This window comes from Myotis lucifugus, unplaced genomic scaffold (assembly GCF_000147115.1).
Source record: "Myotis lucifugus unplaced genomic scaffold, Myoluc2.0 scaffold_6, whole genome shotgun sequence".
Lineage (NCBI taxonomy): Eukaryota > Metazoa > Chordata > Mammalia > Chiroptera > Vespertilionidae > Myotis > Myotis lucifugus.
This window is the reverse complement of record NW_005871054.1, coordinates 19,154,437-19,166,763: the sequence shown is the minus strand read 5'-3', so window position 1 is coordinate 19,166,763 and position 12,327 is coordinate 19,154,437. Positions and strand designations below refer to the sequence as shown.

General features: G+C 36.8%; 2 protein-coding genes across 4 annotated transcripts in view; one reads left to right on the top strand and one right to left on the bottom strand.

Moving 5' to 3' along the window:
• Window positions 1–12,107, top strand: part of NDUFAF7 (NADH:ubiquinone oxidoreductase complex assembly factor 7) — a 15,213-nt gene extending 3,106 nt beyond the window's left edge. The window contains exons 4-10 of the mRNA XM_023746213.1: window positions 2,147–2,360; window positions 2,510–2,568; window positions 3,294–3,404; window positions 5,474–5,617; window positions 6,637–6,810; window positions 7,307–7,598; window positions 12,040–12,107. Of these exons, the coding sequence (XP_023601981.1) occupies window positions 2,147–2,360; window positions 2,510–2,568; window positions 3,294–3,404; window positions 5,474–5,617; window positions 6,637–6,810; window positions 7,307–7,522 (918 nt within the window). The 3' untranslated portion in view covers window positions 7,523–7,598; window positions 12,040–12,107. The remainder of the gene's footprint in view (window positions 1–2,146; window positions 2,361–2,509; window positions 2,569–3,293; window positions 3,405–5,473; window positions 5,618–6,636; window positions 6,811–7,306; window positions 7,599–12,039) is intronic.
• PRKD3 (protein kinase D3) overlaps window positions 9,520–12,327 on the bottom strand; it is a 53,415-nt gene continuing 50,607 nt past the window's right edge. Inside the window, exon 18 of one of the 3 annotated variants that reach the window (XM_023747734.1) lies at window positions 9,520–12,301. In XM_023747734.1, the coding sequence (XP_023603502.1) occupies window positions 12,128–12,301 (174 nt within the window). In that variant the 3' untranslated portion in view covers window positions 9,520–12,127. The other 2 variants (XM_023747717.1, XM_014448099.2) reach the window with 2 other exon arrangements.

The window sequence follows — 12,327 nt, the reverse complement described above, 5'->3', positions numbered from 1 at the left end:
ATTAAAGCTTCCTAACTAGTATGTGTTGTAACATAGTCCCAGTGAATATTCCTGTGTGTGCAACTATGTGGACATATTAAACACATATGGTTGTTTGCAAACATTTTGCTTTCTGGCATAAAGTATGTATTTGCATGGAGTTTAATGTTGTGGTATACTTTGATACTTTATAATACTTTAATGTAAGTTTTTTCTTGTCACAGCTATTAGGGATATGGTTTATTAGCGAATGGATGGCCACTGTGAGGGTAGGTATAAAAGCGTGTCTTAAAGTCTCATGTATGTGATTCTTATTACTTTTGACTGAATTTGCAAACTTTGTTGATTTTCTTGGCTTTCAGTCCTCCTATTTCCTTAATCTCATATTTCTTAACTAAAATCTGTCAGAATAATACAGTGAGTGATTAGTTATTGTCTGTTTTATGGTTAAAATATGGGGGTGGGGGCGAAAGTGAAAGCTACAAGTATAAAACATTTAGAAGGCCCGAGTTTACACGTTTCCCGCACTCCACCGCAAATCTATATGAACCGAGTTAAGACGGCTCCCGCGCATAAAGGAAAATGTTAATAATTTCCACTACATTAAAATTAAGAACTTTTTGTCCTTTAAAGAAACTAGAAAGTTTTTGTTCTTCAAAGACACCATAGAGTGGTGAGACAAACCATAAGTTAGAGAAGTTATTTGCAACACATATAACCAACAAAGAACTATTAGTCTTCTAAGCCAATAAGGTGAAAGATAACTCACTAGAAAAACCGGGCGGAATATGTGAATAGGCCCATCGTGAAACAAAACCCAAATGGCCAATACTAACAGAAAGGTGCTCAGACTCATTGGTAGTCAGGAAAACGAGTTTAAATTGATGAGACAGTCCTGGTTGGTGTGGCTCATTTGGTTGGAGCTTTGTCCCATACACCAAAAGGTCATGGGTTCGATTCCTAGTTAGGACACATGCCTACGTTTCAGGTTCAATCCCAGTTGGGTGTGTACAGGAGGCACCAATTGATGTTTCTCTCTCACATCAATGTCTGTATGTCTGTCTCCCTCTCCTCCCCTCCTCTCTCTGAAATCAATAAGCATATCCTCGGGTGAGGATAAAAAATATATGTATGATACCACTATATCCTCAGAAAAAGTAAGTCTGACAACACCAAGTGTTGGTGAAGATGGGGAAATCTTTTATTTTTATTTGTTAATCACAATTCTAAATTTTATCATTAGGAAACCAAATTCTATACCAGTGGTTCTCAACCTTCCTCATGCCGCGACCCTTTAATACAGTTCCTCATGTTGTGGTGACCCCCAACCATAAAATTATTTTTGTTACTTCATAACTGTAATTTTGCTACTGTTATGAATCGTAATGTAAATATCTGATATGCAGGATGTATTTTCATTGTTACAAATTGAACATAATTAAAGCATAGTGATTAATCACAAAAACAATATGTAATTATATATGTGTTTTCCGATGGTCTTAGGCGACCCCTGTGAAAGGGTTATTCGACCCCCAAAGGGGTCGCGACCCACAGGTTGGCCACCCACAGGTTGAGAACCGCTGTTCTATACTGTTCCTTTTTTTTTTAATATATTTTTTATTGACTTTTTTACAGAGAGGCGGGGGGAGGGATAGAGAGTTAGAAACATCCATGAGAGAGAAACATCAATCAGCTACCTCCTGCACACTCTCTACTGGGGATGTGCCTGCAACCAAGGTACATGCCCTTGACCAGAATCAAACCTGGGACCCTTCAGTCCATAGGCCGATGGTCTATCCACTGAGCCAAACCGGTTCGGGCTGTTCCTTTTTTATATACGCTGTCTATAATAATAAAAGCATAATATCCTAATTAGACTGGACAGCCGAACAGCCTTCCGGATGTCCTTCCTGATGACCTTCCAGTGGAAGCTGGGGCTGTGAGGGCCAAGCCCGTTGCACAAATTTCATGCATCGGCCCTCTAGTGTTTAATAACTCTAATATGTTATGATTCTTAGAGACTGCTGGAGAGTGGCTGTGTAAGGAACAAATTTTTCTGGAACCAATTATTACTTATACTATGACGAGCAAATGATTGAGGTCAGTGGTTAGAAAAACGAAACTCAGCCCATTGTATTTTGCCAATTTTTCTTCTTTTTTTATTTAGGTGTTTAGTCAGCTTGGATCTGTGCTGAAAAAGTGTGACATTTCAATACATCTAGTAGAGGTGAGCCAAAAATTAAGTGAGATTCAAGCATTAACTCTGACCGAAGAGAAGGTCCCATTAGAGCGAGATGCTGGATCCCCAGTATACATGAAAGGTGTTACTAAGTCTGGGATTCCAATTTCCTGGTACCGAGATCTGCAGGATGTTCCAAAAGGTAATGATTTTCCATAGACTAATGAGAGAATTTGATCACAACCCCTCACAGTAGTGAAAGAATTAGGCATTTTTTGTTAATGTTCAGAAGAACCAATTCGTTATCTTAAATATGCTTAAACATTTTTTTCTTCTTCCACTTTTAAATAGAGCACAGCTTTTATGTTGCACATGAATTTTTTGACGTCCTTCCTGTGCATAAGTTTCAGGTATGATGGAAAACAGGACATGTTTATAATTGAATAACAAAAGACCTTGTGTTGTAAGAATAAATATTTGCGGTATTTAGTTATTCAGTATGTAAACATTACTTGCTGAAGTTAGCGATATTTGGAATTTCTTATGAATATAAATAATTGAAAAGCAAAAATGAAATATTAAGTAGAATTCTTAATTCTCGTAGGATAATTATTAAAGAATTCTCAATTCTCCTGAGATAAAGATGCATGAGAGTATAAGATGCTAAATGGCTATAGTACAGTAAAAATTACTTTTTAGCAAATATTTTTAAATTTCAAAGATTAGAATTTATTTTTATTCTTCCTATGAGAAGATTTAAGATTTGGTAGTAGTGTATGTGTACTGACAACTTCTAAGGCTAAGAGTCTGTATTATATAGCAATTTATTAGCAAAAGCTTCTGATTGGTGTTCCTAAGTCTGTTTTCCATTTTGGGGCACTTTCCAGGGTGCTTATTTCATCTTCTACAGCTCTATCTCTTATCTAAACAACATTAATAGTTTGTGTCTATCAGTCTACTCATTATTTAGAAGAAATGAAGTAAAGCCTTGAAATAATTTTAAGTGGTAAAAGTGGTCTGTAAATATTATCTATGTTATACATGGTAAGAGGAGAAAACCAATAGTACTTTTGCTGGTGACAGTTTTGAGAACAGACTTGCAAAAATTTCTTTTTATGCGTTATTTTGTGTTTAGAAAACCCCACAAGGATGGCGAGAAGTACTCATTGATATTGATCCACAAGTTTCTGATAAGCTGAGGTTTGTTTTGGCGCCTTGTGCCACTCCAGCAGAAGCCTTCATACAAGTAGGAATAAGTTTATTTTTCTTCTGAGTTTATTACCAATCAAGTCTTATTTTCTGAGTTTCTATTTTAGAGTTCCTTTATAGGGGGAAGTAGTTGCTTGCAACAAGTGAGGTGCTTTTTATTAACAGTGAACAGTGCAGAGGCTGTAGTCGGGAGAATGGGTTAAAATCATTTCTTAGCTATGTGACCTTTAATAAAGTTAATAAGCATTTGTCTCGTATCTTCTCCGTTTTACCTGTCAAATGTGGACAATATTGTCTCTTGATGGAAGGGTTCAATGCCTGTGTAAACAAATGTAATACAGTGTAAAGTAACAACAATGACAGTATTTATCGAGTACTTTGTATGTATTACTCTGTATTATCTCACTTAACTCTCAAACAACTCCAATGCTAGGTAGAGAGTGCCTTTTTTTTTCTGATTCTAGATCGCCAGAATGGTATTTTACTACTGTTTTCTCTTGACTCTAAGGAATAACCACAGGAGCCCATCTTAGGGTTATGCTTGAAGGTTCAAAAAATCCTGTACTTCTCAGGAATGTTTGGGCTCTACATAGCCTGTTTTAGTTTTTTTTCCCAGTTCAGAAAAAATATTTCTACTTTTTGGACCATAACTAAGACCTTCTAACTCAGAAGTTATCAGTTTTAAAAGCACAATATCTTTTAAACATGAATTTATGAATTGTTTTTTTTTGAAAAGCATAAGTAAGTGAAAATATCAGCCTAAATGCTTGTAAACATTTCTATTTTTTTCATTTTCTGGCTGCTTAATTTTACCTGAGCGAGAAACAAATTCATAAAGCTACTAAGAGCCAAGCTCCTGGCACTGGGAGTTGTGATTCTTTTTAATTCTTGACTTAAGTAGTATTCACTTATGAGAGAGAGTGATTTTCCTCTCATTTGAATGGGGCAAATGATAATAGAGTCTGTCATCTTGGAGAGCAGGCTGAGATAGTAAGAATGTCATTGTGGTACACTGAGATGTGTCAGCTTAGCCTGAGGTAACTAACCTCATGTTTTTATAATTAAATCACAATAATTTATTTAATAGCACTGGGGAAAAACAAAAAATCTAAACAAGAAAAAAGAACAAAGCAAAAGAAAAAAAGCAGGGGGGTAAGTGGTTCATTGTTTCATGTAATCCTCACGAAAGACCTGGTACATAATGTGATGAGGAAGCGGACTCCAAGAGGAACTGATTTCTAGTAAGCAGGAGGAGGAGCTGAGACTCAGAAGCTAGTTTGTCTGACTTTGTACCTATTAGACCTGTGCCATTACAGGCAGAAACATCAGGGTCAATACTTCATTTCTAATAGGGTGTTAGGAGGGGCAAGAGTTAGTGTATGTTTTACTAATGAAGAAAAAAATTTTTCATTATCTCAGGAATTAGTGAAACTTCATATATACTAGTCAAGCTAATGAGTATTAATTTTGTCATTTCACTTTTTAAGCTAATATGCACTTATTGAGGACCCTTTGTTAATACCTGAACATCTTGGGAAATTAAGGCCCCGGGTGCATTGGCACTAGTTCATAAGCTGATGTTTCTAGATATAGAGCTTATCATTGGGATGCCTGTAGCCACAACATATACTTGTTTATAGAAATATCTTTGTAAGCTTAGTGGACGGCATCAAAGAACCAAAGAGTTTTGTATAACAAAGAGGATGACTTGTGAAAAGTTGAGTGTACAGAACATACTCATATTGAGAACAAATTTTTTAATTTTGTTTTATTGCTTTAAGTATTACAAAGAGTATTATATGTCTCCTTTTTTTTTCCCCCTTGACCATCCCTGGCCTCCCATACCCCCCAGTGTCTTGTGTCCATTGGTTATGCTTATATGTATGCATACAAGTCCTTCGGTTGATCTCTTACCCCCCCCCCTCTCCCCCGCCCCCCGCAACCCTCCCCGGCCTTCCCGCTGTAGTTTGACAGTTTGAGAACAAATTTATTTTTATTGTAAATAAGAAATGCTCATTGTAGAAAAACCTGCAAATACAGAAAACCTGAAAAACAAAGGAATCAGTTCTTTTGAATGATGTGTTTTCTTTCAACTGTTCCTACTAGCATGATGAGACAAGGGATCATGTGGAAGTGTGTCCAGAGGCTGGTGTTATTATTCAGGAACTTTCTCAACGCATTGCTCTTACTGGAGGTGCTGCCCTGATTGCTGATTACGGTCATGATGGGACTAAGACAGATACCTTCAGAGTATGTATAATTCAGTAACATGACTTGTCAGAATTTAATTGGTATGATTTACTTAGTTATCAATTGTTAGTTTTGAAGTTCATTTAAGATCTTTATCTTTGGTTTCTATAGTGCTTCACACTGTTGTATTACATTAGTTTATAATTAATATTAATTCATATTATAATTACTTTTAACTCTAGATCTTATTCCTAAGCCTAACTCCACTGTCCAACTTTCCTTTGAACAGGGTCTGAATTGTCTACATTCTTCCTCAAGTTGCAGAACCTAGGTCTGCATAGATCCTACTAAGCATCTAAATATATAAATGGAAAATTTTGCCTGAAGTTTTTTTAATATTCTACCCCTCCTTCATTTAAAGAAATAATTTGGTACTTTGCAGATTTGATCTAGCTACTGTAATCATTCAAACTTTTCCTATAAGATTTGCACTATTTTTTTCTTCTCCATAAACATGTTCTTAAATTCTTTGAATATGATCAGTTATGTTCAATTTACTTTAATTGAAATATATTTAATTAGATGCTATTAGTCATTTTCTAAATCTCTGGTTCTCATTTCTAACTTTATTGCATCTAAGGAAAGCCTGGATAGTGTATTAGAAATGCTGATTTCCTAGCTTTACCTCCAGGATTCTGATTCAGTAATTCTGGATAGAGTCTAGTAACATATTCCCAGGTGGTTTTGAGGCACCTAGTTGACGGTTAGACTTTGTAAAACACTGTCTAGGTTCTGGTAACCTGGATTCATCCAGAGGATTAATGAGATCTCTATTCGTGGGCAGTCATGAAAACGTTAATTGTTAAGGATAGCAGCATCTTCAGGCGCTCCAACACTGTGCTTTATACTGGGTTTTCCACATAGAAAATGGTGCTACTGCATTAACAGTGTGTAAACCACTGACTTAAGCTATATTTTCAACAGTTGTTATATAAAATGTACTAAAATCATAGCACTTCTTTAATCTTGATAATAGCATAAAAGGACAAAAACTTATTATTTTAAAAATTATGTTCAAGGGGTTTTGTGGCCACAAGCTTCATGATGTCTTAATTGCCCCAGGAACAGCCGACCTAACAGCTGACGTGGACTTCAGTTATTTGCGCAGAATGGCACAGGGAACAGTGGCTTCTCTGGGTCCAATAAAACAACAAACGTTCTTAAAAAATATGGGCATTGATGTCCGGCTAAAGGTAATGGTTTATTTCCATATTAAATATTTTAATTTCACAGTATTTCCAACAAATAGTTAAAAAGTTTACCTGGCCTAAATGTTCTTGTAGCCAGCCAGTCTTTTCAGTGGCATAGGATTTAGTTTAACCAGGTGGCCTGGGCACGGAGCAGCCTTCTTTTCATGCATCTCCATAAGGGGTAGAATTAAGATTTTCAAGTAGTGTTCATGTTCACTAAGAAAACCGCAATTTGAGTATGAATGTTATAACTGTTCTGAGGACATTTTTACTCTTCAGTGTAGATCAGCCCATCTGGGAATATTTGTTAAACATACAAATTCATAGGTTTGTGTCATAGCAACCTATGTTTTCAATAAGTACCCCATGATTTTGAGGCAGGTAGTCAGAAATAACTTTTTAAACACTGCTTTATTGAATAGCTAATAGTCATTATTACTACATATAACTGGAAACCCTTCTGTTTTTTTTTTTTTTTACTAAGAAATTTTCTTTTCAGGTTCTTCTAGATAAATCCACTGAGCCATCACTGAGGCAGCAGTTACTTCAGGGGTATGATATGTTAATGAATCCTAAGAAGATGGGAGAACGATTTAACTTTTTTGCCTTGCTGCCTCATCAGAGACTTCATGGTAGAAACCATGAGATAAATGCAAATCAGTCAAAACCTTCTTCATCACCTGTGGCTGGATTTAGTGAACTTACTTGGCAGTGATATTTCAGTTTGGACTTTTAGTCCCCAAGTCTACCTAAGAAACTAAAATAAAGGAAATGAATTTCATATATCAAAGGTAAAAAAAAGTATTTTATTTCTTCACAGCCAATAAAAACAGCCCATCTTATATATACAACTAATGCCCCAGTGCACAGATTCATGCACATATTAATTAAAAGGTGGCTGGTGAGGTGGGACTGGGTGAGAGGGGCTGGACACGCCCTGGAGCCAACCTCCCGTGGTCCCTTCCCGGCCAGCTGTACCTGGAGCAGCGCTGTGGCTAAAAGGGCACCTGGGGAGTGAGTGGGGTCCCTCGGCCTGGCCTGCAGGGATCGGGCCAAACACTGGTTCTCCGACATCCCCCCGAGGGGTCCCAGGTTGCGAGAGGGTGGTTCTTGGGTGACGCACCCCTGAATCAGGCTCCTTCCTCTCTGGTTCTGAGGTGTGTCACTTGAGAATTGCTGCTGCCAAGTCACCGAAGCTCGGCAGCTCCTGTGTTGAGCATCTGCCCCCTGGGGGTCATTGCGTGTCATAGCTACCAGTCAGATGGTCAGACGGTCGCTTAGCCTTTTATATGTATAGATACTACTAAATGTTCATCTTTTTTTTTTTCTTTGTTAATCCTCACCCAAGGATATTTTTCCATTTATTTTTTGAGAGAGTGGAAGGGAGGAGAGAGAAATATCAATGTGAGAGAGAGAGACTGATTGGTTGCCTCCTGCACGTGCCCCAACCAGGCCAGGCATTGAGCCTGCAACTGAGCTACGTGCCCTTGACAAGAATCAAACCTGGGACCCTTCAGTTCATGGGCCGAGGCTTATCCACTGAGCCAAACCATGTAGGGCTAAACGTTAATCATTTAAAGTTATTTTATTTAAAAAAATACATTTTTATTGATTTCAGAGAAGAAGGGAGAGATAGAAACATCAATGATGAGAATCATTGATTGGCTGCCTCCTGCACGCCCCCCGCACTGGGGATCAAGCCTGCAACCCAGGCATGTGCCCTTGACTGGAATCGAACCTGGGACCCTTCAGTCCGCAGGCCGACGCTCTATCCAGTGAGCCAAACCAGTCAGGGCAGAACTTTTATATTAACACATTGCGTACTGCATAGAAATCTCTCAGACATACGCCAGGGACCGCACGTTTTTGGGCAAACTGCACATTATTTAAATCATCATAATGCACTTTAGGTGTTGTTTTTCAATAATTATAACATTTTATTTACAAAAACAATTAAACAATTAATTAAAGTTCCTAGTACTTTCTTAACGTATGGTACTGCGTAAAACATTTTCCTCTATGAAGAGGGACCAAACAAAATTTACATAAGTATCTAGATTCGCTCCTTTTTCCATGGGCGTGAAAAACGAGAACACTCGTGAGCGGTCCTTGACAGATGGCGCGCGAAACACGAGAAAACTCCTGAGCGGTACGAAATGTGTTAATACCAGACATACGGACTTTCTGAAACATTGCTATTTTAGCAACACAAATTTACAAGTGAGATTAAAGGAAAAGGATATTAGCCATGTGTCTTGAACTATATTGGAGTTCACTGGCAGTGATGAACTGTTGCTTTTTATTGCTTCTTTGGCTTAACTGAGAATAGAATTAGCATTCTGTGTGTCACTCTAAAGTAAAGGAACATGGAGGCCTTATTTTTTCAGATACTGTCCAGCCTTGGGCCATTCTTAGCCACCCTTATTCTATTCCCATGATTTTTTTCCCTCAAAGTTTTAGTTGGGACAATTTTTGGAAGGTAAGAAAGCCTATGGAAAACTGGAAACAACCAAAATGGCCATTTAATAGGAGAGTCAGGCAATGCCTTATATCTTAAAACCTAGGAAATTCACTTTGGTATTAGGTATACGTTCAAGTCTTCTGGCACTGCAGTAGTGGATTATTTAATAGTAGTGCCTTAAAAATGTATTGTTATAATTATTCAGACTTTAATTCCAAGAAATGAGACCTCTAATTACCTCAAATTGCATATCAAATTATAATAATGAGTTATTTTTTTATTTTAGGCAGTTAAAAAAAATCATTGTTCTTAAATATAGCATTAGTTCCATTTACAAATACTATTTCCAAAATAGTTCTCTTACCAAAGCCTGGGAAAATAACACAACCAAATAAAATTTTCTTTGGATATCTCGACCAGAGATAGGCTCAGGTTTTCACATGGAAAAGTATGGTGATATGGAAATACATTTTATTATTAAGCTTTTTTGAGGATATTTACAAAAAGTGGGATGTAACAAAAAATATAAAAATGTACTGAACAGTGTCATTATAGACTATTTTGTACATTATCAAATGTTTCTCACAATTATTTTTTATACAAACAACTTGATTTCAAGACAAAAAAAAAGGTTATGCAGGTTATACAGTATCTGGAGCAATTACTCAACTCCAAATTATCTGACAGTGCCTTTACAAATTTAGAAAACTTCTTAGGCATTCAACGACAAAAAGAGTGCAATAATTTCATGGCTTGTAACGTTTGATTATATAAGTATAGCAAACAAATACCATTCCAGTTAATTTTCACCTTATGTAGTAAAACCATAATAGGATGCCTACTGACTCAGAATTATTCCTTTTTAGCACAGTGATATAAACAGACTTACTTTGGAGAAATTTAGGGAAGTCATCTATCCTAGGGAAAACATATTTCTAAAAGGTTTTGCAGAATTTGAGTTTTAAAGCTCCTGTGAGAATGAAATACTGAGAGATGTGGACCATCTCCTGGAGACCTTTATGGGGAAGCAGTATAATAAAACGATCAGAAGGGTAAGAGGGACTCCAGAGCCACACTGTCTGGGTTCAAATACTAACTGTGTGAACATCAGCAGCTAGTTAATCTCCCTGTGCCTCAATTTCCTTGTTTGTGAGATGGGGTTCATTATGCACTTAGCTCATGACTGTTGAGTGTAAAAAGAGCTCAGAACATATCAACAATACACGCTTGCTACTACTCAAAGATTGTGAAAAGTTCTCCGAGTCTTTGTTAAAAGAGGAACAATCTTTTCCTTTGCTACCTCTAGTTCAGTGGGCAGTGACAATGAACACTTTTATAGTTTTTAGCTTATTGACTATGTTCATATATAACATCTTCAAAACAACACCGTGAGGAAGGTAGAGGCAAGAATTAGGAACTTCATTTTGTAGGTTAAGGAATTCGAGGCTCAGACAGATTGTCACCTGGCCAGGCCAACACAGCTAATACAGGGAGCCAAGACTTATAAGACTTAAACCCAGATCTACTAATTACACATCTCTTGCTCTTTTTGGAGGAAAAAAAGTTTACAATGATTACTGAAGAGTGGAGAAACAAAAAGCCATAGATTTTATAAGTCCCAGATATTAATTTTTTTTGGGGGGGGGGGAAACTATTAGTAACTCTTAAAAAGCTATGAAAAAGTCTAATCTCTTAAATCACATATCTGAGTAGAAAAAAATTTATTTAGCTGGCTGCTGGAGCTGAAATGTTTTAAAAATACTTATCCTTTCATTTTCTCTGCTGATCATAGAGTCCTACCCTTCTAAGGGTTTTATGCTCAACCCAAACAGTTTAAAATAACTGATTTAAAAACATTCTAGACATCTGTACAGCCTTCCAATAACCTAAGGGAAGAAAAAAAAGGACACTGTTTGCTATTCTTTCCTATAGTTTTAACTGACCCTGCACTGGTGTTACTTTTAGTATATATTAATTTCCTCCCTCAAATTATTCAGCCCTGTGTTAAGATATATAATTATAGTTTAGGTCTATACCCATTGAATGCTGGAATCTAATTGTGGCATCATAGTGGTGTCAGTGAGAACATTATTTATTAGCAGCAGAGTTGAGCTATGAGAAGACATACATAGTAACTCATCACTCAGATTAGCAGTTCCTGGTTTTGTAACATCAGTTGCCCAAAATTATCTTAGAGGCTATTGTAACAAAAGGTGACAACTTAATTTTTATGTTGTAGAGAGCATATTCAGAGTTTCAACTCCAAAACAGAGTTTGGAGTCCTGATTGACCTAAAAAAGAAAGGTAAAATAATCCAGCGTTCCTTTTTAAGGCAGATATGAAAAACCCATCAATCCCTCTAGGGTCAGTTAAACAAATGTTTAAAGTCTTTATAGGAAATCATATGCCAGCAGCCTCTCTGATATCTCTTTAAATTTAATTGTTTAGTAATCAACCTTGTAACTCTTATATGTTTTGGTCAAGCTATGTAATTGGATTCTAGCTTGCCTATCTGTCCCCTTTCTTGAAAATAATATAAGAACAGGAAAGGGAAGATAAATTAAGTGCCACTATTGTACTAAAATGAAGGATTAGGAAAAAAAATACAAAAACCAGTTATTTCTTATGCTATAAAAATTTAGGAAAGCTTCATCTTGGTGTCATTATGTGTCTTTATCACTGTTTCCCCTCTTGTACCTACTCATTATGAACTACAGTATTGGTGTCACTGATTCCTTATCATATTTCCTCATGTCTTTGCATCCTTGCAGATGACAGCCTCCAAAGAACAACAGTTGTGCAGCAAAATATCTGTCCATAAAATGAAATCTTTCCTTACTGAAGTTAGCTCATTGATAATTAAGGATCTTCTTCCATGTCATCTGGATTGGGAGCCATGATGAAGTGCTTTGGGTATACAAGGTTGTGTGTGTATGCATGTATTTCCCAACGGGCATCGTCACTTTCATGTGTAATGTAACGTTCGCCAATACGAGTTTCAAATTCTCTAAGGTCAAGCCAAGTCTGATAGTCCTAGAAGAAAATGAAGTGACTATGAA